General features: G+C 35.3%; 1 protein-coding gene across 2 annotated transcripts in view; it reads right to left on the bottom strand.

Annotated features, from left to right (window-relative positions):
- Positions 1-23,174, bottom strand: part of LOC113111945 (protocadherin-15) — a 232,806-nt gene that overhangs the window by 161,633 nt on the left and 47,999 nt on the right. For both annotated transcript variants that reach the window (XM_026277216.1, XM_026277217.1), the window contains exons 5-9: positions 22,037-22,197; positions 19,778-19,933; positions 14,943-15,062; positions 13,348-13,458; positions 12,497-12,667 (exon numbers count right to left, since the gene is read on the bottom strand). In XM_026277216.1, coding sequence (XP_026133001.1) covers positions 12,497-12,667; positions 13,348-13,458; positions 14,943-15,062; positions 19,778-19,933; positions 22,037-22,197 — 719 coding nt within the window. The remainder of the gene's footprint in view (positions 1-12,496; positions 12,668-13,347; positions 13,459-14,942; positions 15,063-19,777; positions 19,934-22,036; positions 22,198-23,174) is intronic.

The raw sequence follows: 23,174 nt of genomic DNA, 5'->3' as shown, positions 1-23,174 counted from the left end.
TGTTTAATACTTATTTTTCCTAACCTGACATAGGTTGACAGCCAGTAATATTAGTGATTGACAGCAGAACAATAACCAGCGACGCAAGCTCTTATGTCACATGTATGTCAGTGACATGACAGGCAGCTAATTGTGGACTGTTGTTCTGTCAATGCAGCACTCATCATCTGAACACAATATAAACATTCAGTCATGACCCTTGAAAATTGCAGGTAGTCACTTTGGTTATAGAATGTGGCTGTCACCTACTTTCATACCTGTACTTCATATTTCTGAACTGCATTTAGCTCTTCAAACAGTACTGACAAGCACATTGTGCCCCGTATCATAACTTGATGCTAACACTTTTCCCTATGCAAGCTCATGCAACGGTTATTATTTTGTTTCTTTTCATATGTAAGAAATTTGAAATCATCTGACAATGGATCAAAAAATAAATGTGTAAAATAAACATACTTATACTTTAGATGAGAAAGTATTTTCACAAATAAATAAATATTTAATAAAAATACAAATAAAAAGGAAGTAACCACTGTAACCAGCAGGGCGCTTAGTATTCTGGGAAGTTTGTGTGCACTGGGAATCATATTTTTCAAATAAAGCCAAGTTAACACTAATTGTAAATACAGCACACAGTGAAAATTACAAATATGACAGTGGGTGAATGTTTAAAGTGCAGCATAATTTGAAATCACATTTACATTTCAAAGCAATCATTTAACACGGGCTGACTGTCACAGAGAAAACATGATCATGCTGGATAAAAATGCACATTTCACAAAATCTCACAGCTGGAAATCTACTAAGTTTGCAAGGTAAACTACTAAACTACTGAAATTAAAAATTCATTAGTCATTCAAAGGTTTGTTTAAATGAAATAAATGCATATTTGCTTAATGCAGATGGCAAACGAGAAAGTATTATAATGTTTGCCTTTCTAGTACTCATAATATAAAAGCAATCGTTATAATACTTTTTGTATAGATCAATTCCTTTGTTTAACCATTCTATCTAATTATTAGACAGAGTTCTATTCATATTAGACAGAACCAGGGACGTAGCAACCGGGGGGGACGGGGGGGACATGTCCCCCGCACTTTTAGAACAGGTGATTCTGTGATATTTCCTGTAGTGTTCTCTGATTTGTTACTTAGATTTGAGTGAAGTAACATTCAGCCAATCACAGAGTGAATCATCTCCTGTGCGCGTCTGCTATGAGCTTCAAATCTCTTGTTGCTCTTCTGAATTTTTGTTCGTTCGTTTGTTCACTTTGCTATTAGGCCGTCTGGGATAAAATGCACCCCAGAAAAAAGCAAAGGACGATTACATCCTTTTTTTCAAACACACACTGTAAGTATGTTACAGTATGTCGCGATGACACGAATCCCTCGATAAAGTTTTCATGTTATGATTTAACCTGTATGGACCTCGTCACGTCGCGCCGGATTCAGTGTGTTAAATGCTCTCCTAATTGTCGCTTTGGATAAAAGCGTCTGCTAAATAAGACGTAACAATATTATTGGTTTCTGCTGTCTTTTGTTTGTCTACGTGCTGCTCGCGGAGTAAAATTATCATTTCACAATAAATCATATTTGTTTTGCAACGAATATCTTAAAATACTTTATCAAATTTTATTCTTTTAATTCATAACTGTTACTTTATGTCCTAACTGGTCTGTAGGAAAGGCAGGCTGTGACGTCACTGGCAGAGAGAGGGGGCAGTTGCTCAACCTCTCCAGAATGTGTACAGGTGAGATTTGTATAAAAAAAAAAGCAGATTGACTATCTTAAAGCTGCAGTTGGTAACTTTTGACGCTCTAGCGGTTAATAAACAGAACTGCTTGCGTCTTGCGGAAGAACATTGTAGCCGGAACTACTTCTCTCTGTTTATGTCTATGAAGAATCACAAAGGTACAGGGTTATTCCGCCGCGGTATCCCCGAAGCAATCTAAAATAGTCCGAATATAAACACTGATTATAGGTGCACCCTAGTGATTCAGGACAAGCCAAAAACACAGTTTGGAAAATGGATTCATGGTGTACTCGCTTATTATATACATGTTTTTACATTTTGAACACAAACAAAGTTACCGCAGCTCTGATTGGTTATTTTTTACCGGGAGTGATGTATTTCTGCAAATGGCAATAGGACCACTGGGAGGAGCCGGAGGAGCTTGATTTTTTCACAGATTATCTGTCTCATATTTTTCATAAAATGTATGTTGTATAAAATTACTGTAGATGTAATCTGTATACTCATTTAACACCTGTTTTTGTCCAACTGTTAAAAAGAAAAGTTATTGTTCAAATGTAGTGCAACTGAAATATTGTTAATGTCATAAAATATATTTATTTTCATAAAAAAAATAAAAAAAAATTATAGATGGTCTCCCATTGGTCTCAAAGTCCTGCAGTATTTTTACATTTTGAGTATGATTTAACAAAAATAGGTTCCTGTAAGCTATCATGTCATGTTCCCAAATTTGAAAAAGTAAAATGCCTATTGCTATTCTATTTAGAATTTATTATGAACATCAGCTTTGGGTCAAATCACCATACAGCTGTCCCCCCCACTTTTAAAATGGCTGCTATGCCCCTGGACAGAACTGTTAACACCAACAGTAAACAAGAGAGTCTGTGCTCAGGCGCTGCCTTTCTCAGAGCCGTCAATATCAGCCGATATATCGCCTTGGCAACCACAAATAGAGGGTTTTCTAATTCAGTTATTTGTTGTCGAATCAACAACTGTAATGGTGGTGCTACAGTTTTAGAATCGTATAAAAATTTACTCAGTGTTGGGGTTAATGCATTACAAGTAACACATAATCAGATTACCCTTAAATCTACAGGAAAATATAGTTACTTTTTCAAATGAGTCGTATTCATTTCACTTTTGGTGTGAAAGTTGCCAAAAATATACCTTTTATATATATATATATATATATATATATATATATATATATATATATATATATATATATATATATATATATATATATATATAAAAAAAATAAGCAAGCCCACTGAGCTGACAAAAAGTAACGCAATGGTACTCTTGCTCACCAAAGCTGTATTTATTTAATAATTATTGAAACTCAAATGAACTGTTTTCTGTTTTAAAATGTAATTTCTTCCAGTGATGGCATATCAGATTTGATGCATAAGAAATATTTATTTTTATTACTAATGTTGTGTTGCTTATTTATGACCCTGAGTCGACAATGTTTCTGGCCTAAGCGCCCAGGGGCCTGAGATGAGCTCGGTCCATATGGAATCTTTGAACCTGATGTTTTATTACAGTAATTAATGAGAAACATGACTTATTACTGGCGTTTTATTAACCTCCCACCATGAGCTCCCAACAGTGGGCCGCTGAAGCAATAAACTGGCCAAATAACCAAATTAGAATATCAAAATGTGTTGTCATCCCCGTTCGCTGCCCTTTAGATAAGGCTGGCCTGAGTCCAGGATGGTTTACCACAGAGAGCTCACATGCACCATCTACTCCAATATAACACATTCAGACCCCTGCTGGGATAAAAAGAACTTATTAAATTGAGAGGGACTTTTAATAATCTGTCTGTTGCCTGCAAAATAATAGATTACAAAGCAAAATATATTTTTTTAATTATTTAAATAAAGTTATTAATAAAATAGTTTATTCTTGTTTTATTGTATCCCAGTAAATTGATATTTGTCTCTAGCTTTATCTTTATCTGAAATGCAAAACCATAACTAATTTAATTTATGAATAATGTATAAATATATAATATCTTAATATAATATTTTAAGCATATATAATTATTTTTTATAAATAATTGTATGATTTTATTTCTATATGTATATACAGGTAACACTTTATTTTAAGTTGTCCTTGATACAGTGTAATTATACATTTAAGTAGTGAGTAATATTAATTTACTAGATGCAAATACTGTATGGTTAGGGTTTGCATTTTACTTGTAATTGTAAAATTAATTATACATAATTTATTGTTATTATAATAGTAAGTAGTGGAGGGCGATATCTCGATATTTAAAATATATCAAGATATTTTTTTAAATCCGATATGGATTTTGACGTCGTATATATCGATATATAGTTTATATTTAATTCTGATTCCGCAGTTTTGTTTGTTTGTCTTCTCTGTGCAGTGCTCGTCCCCGCCTCCTTGATTTTGTTCCCCCTCCCCTCACGTTGAACATGGTGTCGTCTGCAACCTGCCGTAGTCTGCAGAACTAGTATGAAAAAAGGACAACTGGTTCCATTATATGGAGATACATCGGTTTTAAGGCGTCGGACGAACAGCAGGCAGATGTCTACTGTAGGGCCCTATGATTTCCGTGATGCAGAAAACGCGGACGGAATCGCAGAATCCAGACATAAAAATGGAATTTACAGTTTAACGTGGAATGTCACGGAATTTGTCGAATTTTAAATGAATTAATCAAAAGTAGGTCATTGCATGCACATCAAATCGCGATATAGATTAATATCTGTAAATATTAAGCCGGAAAAGTCTATTTAAATATGAATCCTGCATGTCTCTGTTAATGAATGTCGCAGAAGCACTTCTTCATTTTATTACACACATGGAAGCGTGCGTGACGTTCGTGGTAATTTCAACGTCTGTTTTTTCACTAAATGAGGATGTAAACACATGAACAACATCTCCAGAACTGCACTGAGAGTCATTTCATGAGCATCTGAACTTTTGATTTGAGTAAAATAGCGTAATATCACATCATAGACTGTAGTATCACATACACAGAACTGTAAAGGTAAACCCGTCAAAATAATAATTAAGTTGTTTTTATGCATTTAAATAATTACACTTGCTTAAACACAGAATTAGATAACAATAAAACATATGGTGAAGACAAAAATAAAACATTTCATAGTAGGGCTGCACGATGTGTCGTTTAAGCATCGATATCACGGTGTACGAATCCACGATAGTCACATCGCAGGATGTGCGATGTAGGCTGTCATAGTTGATCTGTTATTCATTAACTGTATGGGCCAGAGAGCGCGTGCGCGAGAGAGAGAGAGCGCGTGAGCGCGCGGCCGGCGACACACTAGATGCGTGGTGCAAGCGTCTCAGCTGCGTGGCGTGTCTGTTTTTCATTCGGCTCTCATGTTAACAGGTAAGAGCTTGTAGACTGCCTGCATGAGACGCACGACTCGGGCCGAGCGGAAAACGCGTGCATGCTAGAAATAGAACCGACGCCTATTTTTCACGTGACACGCAAGCGTGCTGGAAGCGTTTTCAGGCAAAATACAATAGGAAAATATGTTTATATGTCATTTTGTACACAGATTCAAATTAATTCATGACACTTAGATGTTTGAAAGTCTATAGGTTGACATATTCAGATATAAATGTAATTAAAAAAATAAATTAATAATTATTGATTTTCAAATATTGCACCTGTCACCAGCATGAGAGATAGAGCGCGCCCGAGAGAGAGCCCCGGCCGCACGCTAAATGTCTTCAAACAACACAAACGCTGTCTTGCTCTCTCTCCCTCACGCATATTAATCAATTGACAGGATGGTGTCGATGTTTAAATCATTTAAAAAGAGAATGTAAGTGTGCTCACCCCGTTTTTGTTTGTAAAAAAAAAATTGTTTTCATATCGCAATATATATCGCAGAAAAATAAAATATCGCAATGTAATTTTTTCCCAATATCGTGCAGCCCTATTTCATAGGCCCCTAAACATGTAATATTTGGCATATTTGTTTTTACAGTAGTCTTTGGGGGGTTATTTTTCCTGTAAAAACAGATATATGTATTGTTTATCGAGATATAGCAAAATATATCGAGATATTCTTTTGCTCCATATCGCCCAGCCCTAATACTGTATGTATGTATGTATACGTAACGTTTAACAAGGACACCTTTTTAAAATGTTACCAAAAAATAAATCTATAAATATTACACATATATTACATATACAATAAAATGCTACATATACAGTATTATGTGCATACATACAGTACATTGATAGATTTTAGTATTTAAAACTGCAGGACCCTCTGTGATGGTGATGAAGTAATGGATGCCATCGACACATGAAACACAAATGGCAAAAGTAGAAGATTACCTAATCATCACCATTATAGGATTTATGAAACAGCACCTGGATCACAACGAGTGCTGCTTTCTCATATCCTTTCAGCTGTTTGCTGAAATGAGGAAAAGCCATTACAGCAAACCTGCGTGTATATGCTCAATAATCATCCACACGTGGGAATGGAAGAGGACTTCAAATAGCAGCCGTTGCTCAGCCAAAATGGCCAGTAGACTTGGAAAAAAGCTATTAATTTCTTCAGCCCTGGATCCCCCTATGTGGCATTTACACTCATTGGTTTCCCCAAAGGTATTTGACTTGGTAGCTGCAGTATCCATTTTTGATGGCCTACATGGGGAAAGGATGGCAAACACGAGACAGTCGTCACTTGGCTGGCTTTGCTTGACCTTTCATGTTGTGTTAGGAGTGGAGAGGCTCTCAGAGACAGAATAAAACACCTGTCAGACATGATCAGTTTGTCTGGGTGAAAGCACCTTCCACACGCGATTCTGCTGTGCAGGAGAGCAACAGATGTGTCTCTCTTCATCTGAACAGTATGGCTCTGGAGCATGTCAAAAAAATATAAATATCTAGGGATTTGGTTGGATTCATCCTTTTCATTCATTACACACATTAATTACCTTCAAACAAAAGTCAAAGCTAGACTAGCCTTTCTTTACCACAATAAAGCTTCCTTTACTTATGCTACCAAATGTACCCTCATTAAGATGACAGTACTGACAATTTTGGATTATGGTGATATTATCTACAGAATGGCACCAAACACAGCCCTAAAAAAAAACTTGACACAATTTATCATTCAGCCATCTGTTTTGCCACTAATGCACCCTTTCACACTCATCACTGTGACCAGTATAAACTGGGCTGGCCCTCCCTTCATACCCTATGACTCCACTGTTTTCCTTTTTGTCTTTTTTTCTTTGTTGTCTATTTTTTTAATTCAATTGCTTGTTCAATGTGTCATGTGTTTGACTATGTACAGTTGTACAGTATGTTCCTATTTATTCCTGTAGCCTCTTGGCCAGGTCATCTTTGTAAATGAGAAGTGGTTCTCAAACAGTTTACCTGGATAAATAAAAGGTAAAAAAAAAAAAAACCTTGTCTCTTAAAGAAAAAAAAAATAAAATCAGAAAGAAAATAAAGGATTGAGAGGATTCTGTAAATTTGAGGTTAAGTGTGTTTGCATGCATGTATATTGCAGGCAAAATGTGTGACTTCATAATTAATTATTTTTTGGTTTATGTGGAATATTTCTAGCTAGTGCTAGGTGATATAAAGGCAAATAAAAATAAATAAATAAATAAATAAATATTCCTCATTTACCAAATGATTCACAACATGATATATGATTGTCAGATGTATTTTATTTCCCTTCTTTCGTCTAAATGTTTTCTCCAAAGGTGCCTTTTTTTATCTAGCCAGAACATGGGCAAAATAATTAGGTACATGAAGTACTTCAATTGGTCTGTAGCAGAGGGGCCGATATACTCCAGGAAGCACATCATGAGATAGCGCAGTAGGCAGTAAGAAAAAAAAGAGAGAAACAGAGAAGTGCAGACGTGTTAAAAAGAAGAGGGCACAGACAGAGGGGGACACTTGGAAGTGAAAAAGAGCCGAGCTGTGGAGTGAACTGACCACCTGAGTAATGGCACACAGAGCAGAGTGCAGCTCCTCTGACAGCTGATAAAGGCGGCGGAGCTTTAGAATACCTAATCACTGGCCACGCACAACACAGCACCTCTGAAATGTGTCCTTGGATGCAGCTTCTGGCTCGAAGTCAAACGGCTCAAAATGTTAAAGTAAACATGATTTAGAGCACCTCTTTGCACACTCTGGCTGTCAGACAAGCACGGATAGGGCAAATGGGCTGAAGAGCTAATGTACTAACACCACCACAATGAACAAAAAGCTTTCAGCTTGCTTTTACTGCGGTTAGGGAAAAGAAAATGTGATACAAAAGTTTTATGTTTTATGCAACTTTATGTTTTTCTAGATAGAAGGTTCTGGGACTTTCTAAGCATAATTAACAAATGAAAAAAGTGTGAACAATAAGGAAGTAACTCATGTTATTGTCATAAAACTGAATGCTTCTGCAGTGAGTAGTAGTGCTAAGAATTATTTTCCTTGTTGAATTTTTTTTTCTTCAGTACGCTGTTAACAAGCTATAGGTTTTTCATTTAAATTAGGAACATTTGATCAATGAATCACCATGACCTCTCGTGTTTAAAATGCTAAACTAATTTCCTGTGAATTATCTGCCTCGTTATGCTTTTAGCTTTTCGTGCTTTCAGCACTATTAACATACTTTGCAGACTGACAGCTTGACTGTGTAAACACACTGGGTTTTATAACAAAGAAAAAAGTTATTATCCATGGAGAGATTTGCTGGATTTTTGTCTTTGAAAGAAAAAAATTATTAAATAAGTCTGAATCTCTTGCATGTTGGCTCTTTAATGTGTCCAAACAAAGTCTTATGCAACTAACCACATGCAAAACACATTTCTTTATATTACATAAGGCTCATAACCCAGCAAAGATATATTTCTTAAACAACTAATTGATGCTGGCATGATGACTTCATTACTTAGTTTGTCTACCTTTTAGATCACATTTAAAGTCATATAAAAGCTAGAACCATATAAAAGCTATACAATATCAACTTAATTGTTTAAAATGTTATTTAAATGGGAATTGAAAGTGACATACAGCAAAGTATGTGAGTTCAATTTCAATATGCTGCAATATGTAATATTCATGAAACCTTCCACAAATTAATCTTTATTGTTAAAAAAAAAAATTACATATAGGAAATATTTGAGTAGAACAAACGTTCCAGAAAAATATCTATGCCACTTGCTTTGCAGAGAAGAAATGGAAACATTGTGGCTTGATTGTGGCTTTATCAGTTAAACTGATGTCCAAAAGAGTGTATGTCTTTCCATTTAATAAAACCATAAAGCAACATGAATGTAAAACAAACGGGTGACTATAGGCATCTGAATCATATGGAAGAAAAGGTGGATAGAGAAAGAAATTGGCAAAAAATACTTGTTCCTGCTCTACTTGCAACAAATTTCTGCTCCACTCATCAGCTCAACTGGAAAAGTAGAATGACTGTATCAGTGAAGGAAGCTTCTTTTTTTTTCTGGTAGAAGCTTTCGATCATTAAGGAACAAATGAATTCCAAAGTGTATCAGAAAAGTGCACAGCGGAATATTAAAGCACCTGTATGTGATGTAAAACTTCAAAGCTGAGTCAAGCAAAATGGCAATAACTCCGTATAAAGTATGCCGCCAACAGAGTGACTCAAACAGAGGAAATTTCCTGACATCAATCCTGCCCAAAGCTGTTACGTAACCGGAAGCAGACCAGATGAGCAAGATGTCCAAACAAATTTAACGGCTGAGAATAATACCAAAAATGGAGGTTCAAAGAGATCCTTTTGGCCCATTGGTTAATGTTAATTTTTCCCCATTTAACCACACAGAGAAAAGTTGTATTTACGTGTTATTTATTTAAAGTCTGTATTTATCTTCACATTGCAAACAGCCTCTGTGCATGAGGTGTACTCACCATATTCTGGTCCGGTGACTCCTCAAAGGAGGAGGCGTGACTATAGCTTCCCTTTTTCTTGTGATGGGTTTAACTATTTCTACTAATACAGAGGGGACGTATCTCTTGGTGATGTAGACATGTAGAGATGTCTTATGGCATAGTTTACTTTTGATTTATTTTAAAGAAATGCAATGATCTTGTGTCTGCTTCAAAGGTTTCGGGTATTGATGCCCCTGCAATTGGTATGGTCTGCTATTTAATGAGCCTGTCTTGGGCTATGTAAGCCAGTCTTAACTGAACCTTGGATAGAGAGGTGAGGGTATACTGCTTAAAATGTCTATGTAGAGCTTGCTGCCTGTAGCAATTTGTTTTCTTTGGTCATTATATACCAAAGTGTGAGTTACAAAGTGAGATTCCAATTTTATTTGAATTTCTTATTAATGTTTTTGTACGTTTTTGGTTATTTTGTAGTTTTGTTTGATTTTTTTTTTTTTTTTTTTTTTTTTTTTTACACTTACTGTGAATATATAACACCCCTACTTCTCCTCTGTCATTTAATAAAAGTCCTCTTTGGATGACATCTGGGGTCTGAGCCTATCTACCACCTCTTGATCACTCCGGGACATTTTATGACACCTACCCACCACTTCATTGATTAACCCATTTCACTCGTAAACACATCACATTATTGGAGTAAAATAGGTTGCGAATGCAGTTTCACGCAAAAACAACAACAACAAAAAACTATGTGCAATATTAAAGTAAAACATAATTTTACTTTGTTGAGAGTTGGCTGAAAATAAATCAAGTTTTCAATACATCAACCAAATCTGAAGCTAATAGAAATGCTGATTTAAGGTTATATGCCCCATGGCCATAATTTCATGTTTTTAAAGAAGCATTTATCACATAAGCTGGGTGGCGATATTCTAGCGCTCAAGGCTCTGCGCTGGTGCTGCAAATATTACAGGTGCAATCGTAGATAGGGGTGACCCGTGAACTGAGTTACTAAAAACCCCACCACCACTTTGCCCTTGAGCCAGACAAAGTTTAGCACAAAAATAAGACTTTTGTATTGATTACACTTTACACTTGCATTTTGTTGCATCCACGTTCTTTCGCGCTCACAAAATATCCCTTAATCATCTCATGTATCTATGTTAAGTTTCACTTCAAAAACTAATTTTTGGTGGTAATTAAAAAGTAATGGCAACAACAACGTGTTTGTATGGTTATGAGCCAAAAGAAAAAATGCAGAACTGTCATTTGTTTTTTAAACTACTGGAACCAGAATGGTAATGGCATTTAACCCTCTGGAGAAGTTTTGTAATGCCATGACATTTGTGCTTTTTTCAGTTTCTTATAACATCTAAATGGCTAAAATCTAATCGTTGTTACAGTTTTTTACAATTGTTACAGTTACATTAATTTGTTACATTTATATTATTTATATCAAGCTTTTGAATGGTATAGTACTGTATATTGTTACTGAAACTTCATAATGTTTCACTTGATTATACATTTAGTCAGGAATTATAGTTTGTAAATCTTATAGTAAGTCTTTGGAAAAAGTCTAACTAGTAAAATGTTTACATGTTATGTGAAAACTAGTACAAATAAATAAAAAAGAGATTTACTCATGTTTATGATATCTACTGAATAAAGTGATTCATTCTTTTTTCCTGAGGAAATCCAAATCTCAAATCCTCAATCACATCACATCTTTTTGGGGTGAATTATGTCTTATTCCTCTCATAGCGAAGCAAACAGTAAAATAAAAAAAAAAACATGAAGAACAGTCTCGCTGCTTTGTCTTCTGTTGTGTGGGCGTATTCAAGCCACATGCTTCAGTGAAACATTATAATCTCAAAAGCGTGTTCAGCGCGGGGACGTGGTCGCATTAGAAATAATGAAGGGAGACGTGAAAAACGGACATCGCGTTGTTTACATATAGATTACTTGATCACAGAATAGTTGTTTTGAACATTTTATGCATGTCTAAATGAAGATCAGAGCAGACAAAGGCTGCAGACAGCACACCTTGTTTGTTATCTTTATTTTATAAATGCACAACGTTTTGTTGTTATTATGTCTGTATGCAAAAAAGTAGACCCTTTACAGATTTCCTTGATGTATTGCTCTTATCTGTACGATCAAAACTGACAGTGTAATTTAAGTTATTTTCGGGGTCATCAGGAGAAAATGACTCATAACGCGTATACGCGTTAATCGACTCCAGAGGGTTAAATATGGATTTTAATGCCAAGTAACCATACAGCAAGACCCAAAATGTCAAATTCACCAAAATGAGCAAGTCATTTTTAATCGACTACATCAAAAAACCTGCTTGAGTCAGTTTAATGTCTCACTCAGTGGAGCAGTTCTCGGTTTATTCACTAAACAGCAAGAAATTAGCGATTTTTTAAATGTCTATCAAAAAATCAGTCTCATACTTGATGATTCTGTTCGAATCAGTTTAAGGAGTCACTCCCTCACTTATTTATTGAACCGCAAGTCATTATTTCCAAAATGTCTAACTCAAAATGAATTTAAAAGTGTCAAATTTCTCATGAGACTAAGTGATAAAAAAGGCTAAAGGAATCAAAACACTGCAGAATAGGAAATGAAACAATCCCTATTGCTAGAAGCGTGTGCAATGCAAAGCCATTTGGTCTGTCAAGTAATAGAGATGTTCTTCAAGACCAGAAATGCAAAATACATTTCAGTCAAACTACACACCAGTGCCAGCTAAATTCTCGGGCTGGAGCTACAATATACGAGAAGACTTAACGTAACTACTCAACATAAGACAGCTGGAAAAGCACAGGATAAGGAACCACTCACCGGATCTGTGAGCTCCAGGATGCTGGCACGGTACGTAAGAGGTTTGCAGTCACGGGTTTTGTCTACCAGGCTGCAAGGCAGAAACATTGGGCCCAGGTCATCCCCGTCCAACACATCCACCGTGAGCGTGGTGGTGGCGGTGAGCCGGTCCTTTGGGTTTGGTGCTCGGTCCTGAAGGGAAGCACAAACTTTGGACTTATGGATGGAGTTTGAATAAAACAAGCTTAAGCTTCCAAACTTACACACTAGCCAAAAAGAGTCAAAGTCAAAATAAGACATTTTACTGACACCCAGGAGAAAATGGCAGAAAAAATATAGTTGCAGGAATCTAATTTTTCATGGTATCTTCTTTAAATTTGAAATATAATCTCATGAGATATGTGAATCCCAACCCATTACTTTTCTAAGTTTCTTCAGGACTGAATTAATGTATTTGTATATGCAATAAAAAATGTTCAATGTCATATTTTTTATTTATTTATTTTCAAGGCACTTCAGCATCTAAACACATAGATTTTGTGTTTAGCACACTGTTGACAGGAACTGTTATCATTTTAAGTTATCTAGGTCGTTTTCAGCTGTGAAGTCCTAAAAGTGAGGGTGCAGATTGACAGAATAAACTACCTTTTTACTTCTTTTTTTTAAACATTTTTGAGTTTGGCAGAGAAAATTACCATTCACTTTTTTATGGATAAAATAATCTTGGATACTCTGTCTAACATCTCAGTTTGTGTTACACAGAAGAAAGAACAGGACATACAGGCTTGGAACGACATGTGGTTGAGTAAATCTTTCATTCTTTTATCTACTGTATCTCTCCTACTGTTTCTCCTCCTCCCGCACAGACTTACATTGGCCTGAATGATGACCAGGTAGCGTGTGATCTCTTCATAATTCAGCCTCTCTCTCAGAACCACTGATCCAGACAGGGTGAGAGGGATATCGAATGTCCTGTTTGTGGTCTGTGGAGAAGAAAAAGATAGGTCAAAAGGGTTTCCCTCTTAAAACACACACATGCACACAAAGGCTCTCGCACTCCCAGCCTCATGAGATATTCATCATCTATCTGCTTCAGTAAGAAGAGAATGCTGATGGGACAAAACTGCTTGACTTTCAAAACCTCCTCACCCTTTTTAGCAATAAAAATATGTAAGACTTTAAAAGGGACATGGAGACAGTAATCAAAAGTGTTTGATTGTAAATGGAGTAAAACCTTGATCAAGAAGTGAACCTAATGTAGTACTCTTGTATAGCCAGACCACTGAACACCGGCATAAAGTCTTGTACAATTCATATAATTTGCAGGTTATTTCGGCAAAGAATCACTCAATTATCTTCAAAATATAGCAGACCAAGAGCCTGGGTGTATTTTTTTAGTTAAATCCATATTTGTTTTATAATGTTACTTAAAAGTGTGGTTTGAAGTATTTAGCTCCTCTCACTCCACTTATGGTAATAATGCTGCTCATTAAGAAATAGTATTAAAATGTCACCAATTTGAATGTGTAATACAACCAGATTCATTTAAATTGTTCACTGAAGTAATTTTATACATCCAAATTCTCAGCGATTATTTTATTTGGTGAATTTATTGCTGTTAAATCAGAATAGTTTCATGTTGCTGAACTGTGCTAAATTATGCTTGGTGATAATCGCTGATGCACAACAAGGTATTCACCAAGGTTTAGGTTTTGTAAGTTTGTGAGGTAAATCTACTGGAAAGCAAAAGTTGGAAACTCTCTGTACACCATTTTGCAGACCAAGACCATATTAAAAATGTATAAAGAAAATAGAACACTAGAAAGAAAATAATACAAATATGTGATATGTATGTGTGTTCCTATAAAATGACACTCTAAACCACCATTGTAGTACTGTAACTGTAGATGCATAAACCTGAACATAAAACTACTGATGTCAATAAAATAAAGCTTTAAAATAGCAACAAATAAATAATATAAAATATAACAATACAATTGTGATTAATCTTATGTTAAAAAAATATCTGACCAATTGTTATAAATGAGGAAAAAATGGGTTATATTTTATTTTGTAATTACACTAATAAGTACAGAGTCATTTTTTGTTGCATGTAAATAAGCATCATTTACTGTTATTTTTATTGTAAATACTGTACATGTATAACAAGGACAAAGTAAAAATAAAATGTTACCAATAATTGTAATAAGAATGACTTAAGTATTTAGAATATTGCTATAAGCTACTACTAATAGCTAGCCTGACTACGTCAGACTTCGTACTTCCGTTCAATTTCAGTTTGCTTCTGTACTCAGTCTGAGATAAGATTTTTTATATGCATATGTATTTATTATTTATTATTTTTTAAAGAAAGAATGTTAAAGAATGTTCTCTCTCTCTCTCTTTCTCACACACAGACACGCACACACACAAACAAGAAAACAAAAGAAAATTAAAAAGCACATACCGGATCTTTAGGGTTGTACTGAATGGTGTATTCAATTTGTCCGTTAGGACCATCATCAATGTCAACAGCCCCATTGTTCCCTGTAAAACCTGAGAAGATGGTGGTTCCAACAGGTGTTAGCTGAAAAAGATAAAAACAAACATTATGGAGTAAAAAAAAAAAATCTTTACAACTGCCTCAGTTGGCCGCCCATCAGCGCTAGTGCGCTATCATACTGAGTGATTTCATCATCATATGCTTGATTCCTGCTGCTGGACCATTGTGTTAAACAGCACTCCTTTGAGGGAGAGTTTGATGGACAAGCTCTTGTAAAGTAGACAGCGCTCGCTCTCTTCATCGCTCTCATTCTGGCTGTCATAACGAGGTCCTGCTGTGGTGCGGCTCTCAGAAGTGTGAGGAAAAAGAGGAAGTAATAGGTACGAGTCTGTTGCGGAAGCTAGAGGCACCTGGGAACTCAGATGTTAGTTCCTGTGCCGCTACTTTGACGTTCTGACAAGACATATTAGAGGGGAAAAAAGACAAATTCCTGACAACAAAACTGGCAAAGAGACTTAAGATGCTTCAGAGAGCCTTTAAGATGAAAACACCCGCCATCATGGTTTGAAGAAATCTCTCTCAGACTCCTGTCATAAAGAGGTCATGTATGGCTATCACACTGAGCTCTGAACAAAGAGTAATTAAACAGCCTGTGATGCAAAATGAGTTCCTAGAAACAGTATCCTGAGTGGATCTGACAGTGTCAAATAGAGCACAATTGGACCTCTATTAGCATATGTTTCAGTACAAGTGCCATACAGCGTGAGAGAGGAATTAACATAACTACATTCTTTGTCAGAAGTGTTATGGTAGCTCAGTTGCTTTCAAAATAATGAGCTAGTGCTATATAACTAATTTATTGTCATATTGTTTTTTTGCTGTTGTTTTTTTTTTACACAGACAGCTTGATTGAAAATAGCTTTAATAGCTTCAGATTAGTTAGCTACTTTTTGCTAGCAGCTTAGCAACATAACAGTCAACTCGGATCATGTGTGACTTCGTCGTAAATATCCGTATATTTACGGATAATTGATATAGTCAGTGAATTATTTTATAAAAACATCATTTAATATATATATATATATATATATATATATATATATATATATATATATATATATATATATATATATGAAATCCCTAAAACTAGATTACTCTAAAAATATTTTTTTTAAAGCAGACTGTTGTTGATTAGCCAATAGGCGGCTGATTCATAAAAATGATAAGCCGTTTTCCAACAAAAGCAGTTTATTCAGCATAGTGAAGCCTCCTCCACTTACATTCATTCAAAAGAACACCCCCGGCCTCCTTCCCTGATCAATGTTCCATTGCCTTTTTTTAGCTACCTTAGAGGCTTGCCTTCAAGCAGCTTTGAAAGGGTAAAATGGATCTAAAGGCACCTTAAAGGGATTTTTCTCCCGAAAATGTAAATTCTGTCAGCATTTAGTCGACTCATGCAGTACTAAACCCATAAGACATTCATTCAACTTTGAAACACAAATTATACAGATACAGACAATGAAACCTAAAGGTTTCTGTCCCTCTGCTGAAAGCTTCCAAAAAAGGCCATAAAGGCATTGAGCAGTTCAATCCAAGTATTGCTTTGCTTTACAATGTTTCATGAACTGATTTAATTAAGAGGATTGTTTTACTTAAAAATTTAGTTTTTATGATCAATACTCTTACATATAATAAAGGTACAACCTTTGTTTCTTATTTACCCCTAAAGGGTGCATATACCTTACAGGTAAATATAGGTATTAGTACCTAGGGTTTCAAAGATGTGGAAAATGTCCAGTAAATTTCCAAAATTTCTATTTTCTTTTTTTTTTTTTCAGAACATTTTGGAAAGTTGTTGAATCTTTTACATTGCAAAAAAAATAAATAAAATGGTATCATAAATAAATCATAACAACTTAGAGTAAGTTTTAACATTACTTTAACTCTTCATATAATGTATTATAAGTTAAAATGACTTGCACAGTTGTTGACTACTTAAAAATTTAAGGCAGCAACTTTTGTTTTGTTTTGTTTTTTCCAGCGTAGAAAAAATCAGTGACAGCTGTTGTACATTTTATGAGTTTTGTGAGAGTGTAGACTGCATCAAACATGGTAAAAAATTGAAGTTTCAATCCAGTAAATATTAATCTTTAATTATACCAACTATGCAAAACTTATTTCACATTGTTTACTTCGTAACAATTTTCACAGCAAAAAGACATATTTTACAATGATACCGCAAGGCCTTTTACTTATTAAGACAGTATAATCTGCTGTATCCTTCAGATGATGGAAGACGTAGTACATTGTGCACATACTTTTTTTTCAGCACAAAGAATTATCATGCTAATCATTTAGAGGCTTTAGAAAATCATGTTTCAAATATAATACTAGGCTTTATAGGACTGAAACACTGATGACTGATCTTGTCCAATCAAACGATCTCTTGAATGAGATTGTCCTTTCTGCTTTCACTAGCAAAAGCAAGCAGCAAATCATGACTCTTGGCACCGACATAAATAAAAGGCTACAAGCAAATACAGTTCATGACGAAAATGGTAAACAACAGCCATCAGATTGAGCACAGCCACTTTCAGCTTAACATTTAAGACATTCGATCAATCTCAATAGCTGTGGGGCAAAAGGGCATTATGTTAGTGACACTGATAAATGGAAAGTTAATCTAAACTTTTCATAGCTATAACTTCACGACATCTGCAGCCACTCAGTGAACACGCATAACCCTTTAGCCATTTAGACCGGCTTGCAATTCAATCCACACGTCCATCAAATGCTTTTTCCCCAACATTATTATTTACTTCACCGTCTCTCTTAAACTCAGCAGGCTGCTTCAGCACTCGGCGGACTTATATAGTGCACTCTGCAGTGCTTGTTGACTGATGGACTGAGCTGTGTTAGTCCCCCTTATCTGTGCGTCAGTCAGCCGTTTCAAACTCTGGTTGAAATCGATAGTGGGCAATACAGCCTGCCGTTTTTTGAGGCCACTCGAGAGGAGGCTGCCTGCCACTGAAGCTGCCTCCTAATGAGGGAAATCTCTACTGACAGCTCTCCGGGGAACAACTCTCAATTAGCTGAAAGCCACACACTCTCCATGCAGTCGATCCAATGTGAGAAGATCTCTGGAGACGGAGGCGGCATTCCTACAGACCCTCCATGACACTACGTGTTGAATGCTCTCAGAAACTAATGCAATGCGATGGAAAAAAAATTAAAATAGGGCTAATGGATTTCCAGAAAAGGGACGCCATATTTAATGGTAAAGATTTGAGTCATAGAATGCGACGTATCGTGACCGTAATGGCAGGCCCACACAAAATCTGCAGCATGAAACTTCACCGAGCTGGCATTACTGTCATTCACAGTCAAAATGTTTTACATTTCATCTCTTGCCCTTTGCGCATCTCTTATTTTATACTAATTTATAATGAATTTAAATACATTCACTTACATAAGTTTGAAATGTTCCATCTAGTGCTGTCCATATCTTTGTCCCTATGGCACATGACAATGAAATTTGTTTCTCAGGGTTGCAAATGTTCATGGTTGTAGCATGTTCATCATAATTATATTTATATACTGTATAAAGAGAACTTAATATTGGTATATATATATTCATTATTTTTTTATTATTATTATTATTATTATTTATTATTTTTTTTTTATTAAGTACTTTACCAGTTAAATGTTTTTTTTTTGTTTTTTGTTTTTTTTTGTTTTTCTTTTTCAAGTATATTATGTCCACCAATACTGCATTTATTTTATTTATTGTTAGCAATAATTGTTGGAATAATTCATAAATATTGATATCACTAATTACAATAAATTGACATATAAATCATAATTATGATTCGTATTAATATCAATTTTGAAATCAACTAGTTCTGATTAATATTAGAAAAGTGTTCATTTTAAATAGAAATCTTTTGTAACATTATAAATGTTTTTTACTGTAAGATGAGTATTCATTTATTTTCTAAAAAAAAAAAGAATCCTTCTTACACCACATTTTTGAATGGTATTGTATGACATTTACCACCAAAAAAATATTACGATACAATAAAATGTTAAGAAAAATAATTACTAATTGTTAATTAATTATTACTAGAAACGGAAACGGAATTAATCATTATTTGGATCAGTATTCTAAAGTGTAAAAACATGATAATTCTCTAGTACAGACTGAAATCATTGTAAGCTTTTAAAATTATAATTAATATTACAAATGGTAGTGTATTCCAGAATACAAGGATTTAAATTCTTTGAATTGGGAAGCAAAAATAGAGGGGCAGAGCATATCAAGAATAGTATCAGCCAAAAGCGTGCATACCAAGCAATGTGCAATGGGAATTTACAATACAGCCATTACTGATGGTGGAAAAACACAGAGAAGCCCAATAAGTTACAAAAGGTGACTGGTAGATTTATTCGGTGAGCTACAGCACTCCTGGAGTAATTACAACAGCAGTCAAACACGAAGACATGTTAACAGCTAAATGCTTCAGCTCCAAAGCCCACAACTGCAATTAATTTACCACAAAATAACCCCGTTGTGGGTAAACCATCACACTGGCACAATCCACTGATTGAATTTCCAATTACAGCTGGCAAGTGTTCAGTTTTAGCTAAAGCAACTCTGCAAACTAATCTAATCTAATAATGTGGGCTCCAGAATGCTGGTGACATCGATGTTCTCCAGAAACTGTAGAAAAGTAACTCAAGAAAAAGTCATTACAACTACAGAAGAAGAAGAAAAGAGGTCCTGCTAAATAGAAACTCACCTCATTGATCGCTACATAGTAGCGCGGCTGCTGAAAGCGTGGGGTGTTGTCGTTTCGATCGCGTACGACTATCCGCACCTCGTGTAGGATCACCGTGCCAACAAGCTCATTAGTACACTGAACCTGCACCACAATGGACTGAATGTAGGAGGGAGGCTGAAAGACAAAAATAAAAGAGACAAATCGAGAGGGTTTATTTGCATGGTGTGCATTCAGCAGATCTACCCAAAAATGACCATTTGCTTGCATTCTATTATGAAGCTCATTACAAAGTGCATGCTGTGAACAACAGATTTCCAAGCAAAAGAGAGAAACTTTAATCATAGTTCTGACTTAACCAAAAGACCGCTTTTGGACAGAGAGGATCCAAAAGTCTAAAACCACAAGTGTATTTTTTTATATATTATTTTATATTGGATTTTTTTTATATTATTATTTTTATATTTATATTATTAATATGTTATATTATCAGTGAAACAATTTTAAGATTTTAAACTAGGTAAATATTTTTTTTAAATATATACTGTATGTGTGTGCATTTACATATACCTTTACATAAGATTTATACATCATCTGAAAGCTGAATAAATAATTTTTCCATTGATTTATGGTTTATTATGATCCGACAATATTTGGCCGAGAAAAAACTATTTGAAAATCTGGAAACTGAGGGTGCAAAAAAAAAAAAAAAAAACCAGACTACATACTAAGAAATCAACTTTAAAGTTGTCCAGATGAATTTCTCATCAATGCATATTACAAATTATAAAAATAGTTGTCCAATTGAATTTCTTAGCAATGCATATTACAAATAAAAAAGATTGTTTTACATATATATATATATATATATATATATATATATATATATATGATATTCACGGTTGGTAATTTACTAAATGGGCCCTATCTTGCACCCAGCGCAATTGACTTTGTACACCGACGCATGTGTCATTCCTATTTTGCACCCGCGCAAAGCGCGCTTTTCCCTCCACAGAAGCACGTCGCTAAACTAGTGAATGAACTTGCGCTCCCTGGGCGGTTCAGCGCAAAAAAGGAGGCGTGTTCCGGCGCAAACAATCCCTGGTGCTATTTTGCTGTTCCATTAAACAATTGCGCCACTGACCAGAAAAAACCTAGTCTAAAGTCAGTGGCGCGTTGCGCGTTGTTCATTATGCTATTTTAAGGGCGCAAGCTTGACCATAATGTATAGCGTGCACAACGCGCATACACTTTGCTCATGTAATCTACACAGATGCAACAGTTATTTTTGCAAATCATAAATTGTTACACTAAAAAAATATTAACACATGAGATGACGGAAATCATTGTGAAATCTTGTTTACAAATTATTCAGGCTAATTGTAGTAATTAAGGATCAGACCTGTTTGCCCGATAGTGGCAAGACATATATGTATATAAGGACATCTGACAAATTTGTTTGTCCGTCAAGAACCAGGAAAAAAAAAAAAAAAATCGATGAAACAATTGTGGCTATTTCCTCCCACGCCTGTTTAACCGACGCTATTTTGGGTGGGTTTCTCCCATCCCCATACAACACAACTTCTCTGTCTTTCACTGCTCTTACAAGAACATCAGTCTCCTCGGCTGTGAACCGCTCCTGGCGTGCGCCTGGTAAATAGGCCATAATAGCAATCCATAATGGAACTTGCGCACCTGCTTTTAAAGGGAATGTTGGATGACGCTCCGATTGGTTTATTTCACGTTACGCCCAAACCACACCTATGAATAATGAAGCTACTTCAGACCAACCCATTTTAGATTTGCGCCGGGCGCAAGAGCCATTTATCCCGCCGGGAAAATAGCAACAGCGCCGAGACCCGCCCACAAAGTTACTTGCGCTTCGCGCTTTGACACTTGCGTTTCAGATCGTTAAAATAGGGCTCAATATCTTCATGCATGGAACATGATCTTTACTTAATATTTTTATGATTTTTGGCATAAAACAAAAATATATAATTTTGACCCATATCGATAAAAATATACGCCATCTCATTCTGATGGCACTCTGATTAAGCATTCTGAGTAAGCACTGCACTGGTGAGCAAGTGATGCAATGCTAAATTTCTCCAAATCTGTTCTGATGAAGAAACAAACTCATTTACATCTTGGATGGCCTGAGGGGGAGTACATTTCCAGCAAATATTCATTTTTGGGTGAATTATTCCTTTAAAGGTAGAGTGTGATTTCTGCACCACTAGCATTCAATGGTTGTTTCAGACTTGTATAGCTAACAATTACATCTCGGTCCAGAAGTCGTCCAGTGCTGTTGAGATACAGGCGTTGCTTGACCGGGTCCAGAATGACCCAGTAGTTGTGGTTGTCCCGTAAAGATAAAGAAATGGTCCTGCCAGGGTCTTCTGCTCTCCCATTTATCTGCATGTTCTCCACCAGAAGGGTTCCTGTGATAATAACATACAAACATTTTTTATTTGCTAACTGTTGTCTCATTTTCAAAAAGCATTCGAGGCATTTCCCAAATCATTTAATTCTACTATTGACTAAAAATGCATGGCATATTTTGTATAGCCACATGGATGAAAATATAATCAGGCACTAAGAAGATGCTGTTATTTGTAAATGCTACTGCTTTTATTAGTTTTTAATATATGGTTTTATCCTGATTAAAACTTAAATACACTACAGCAACCACATGCACGTTCATGTTTAACGCTTCTCATAGCTATGTGAAAATAAGTGTATTATTGAATCAGTTCATTGTTGGAGCCGAGCTGATGATCTGAATGAGAGAGAGGGGGGGGATGCAAGGAACAGGATTGAGAATTGCTGCTTTAGAACATTGATTTAAAACTTGTGAATCCATTAGAATCGTTAGAAAACAGAATTGTGATTCATATATTTTTACATACACAGCTAGTTTTCTCTTCCTCTTCTCTAAAGCAGCATAACATGGCCCTGCTCCTTTTGCTTTATTTTCCCAGGGGCAAATTTATCTGGGTTTGTGACGTAACAAACCCGGGAAGTAGCTCAAAATAATCCCTACAAGCCATTTTTGTATGCACTTAACTGCCAGAATAAAAAAAAAAAAAAAACAATATCTCCGTTTGCATTGAACTTTCAGCGCCGCAACATTGCAGATATTGTTTATGCTCAAACAGCAACATTAAACGTAAAGAAAAATTGAAATCACAACCATCCACACCTTTAAAACATTAACTTTAAACATAATATCACATAACAAACTACAGTTTATAAATTATAATTAGTAATTTACATGTTTGTCAACATATCAGAATAACTGCATTTCTTCAATTCAAGTTTATTAAAAGTGAAACTTAAAGTAAAACTAAAAATTTTGACCGAACACTTTACTTAAGTGTATCATAAGTATATTAAGAAACGGTCTTGAAAATGTGTC

Source organism: Carassius auratus, chromosome 12, assembly GCF_003368295.1.
Source record: "Carassius auratus strain Wakin chromosome 12, ASM336829v1, whole genome shotgun sequence".
Classification (NCBI taxonomy): domain Eukaryota; kingdom Metazoa; phylum Chordata; class Actinopteri; order Cypriniformes; family Cyprinidae; genus Carassius; species Carassius auratus.
This window is presented reverse-complemented; position numbering and strand designations above follow the sequence as displayed.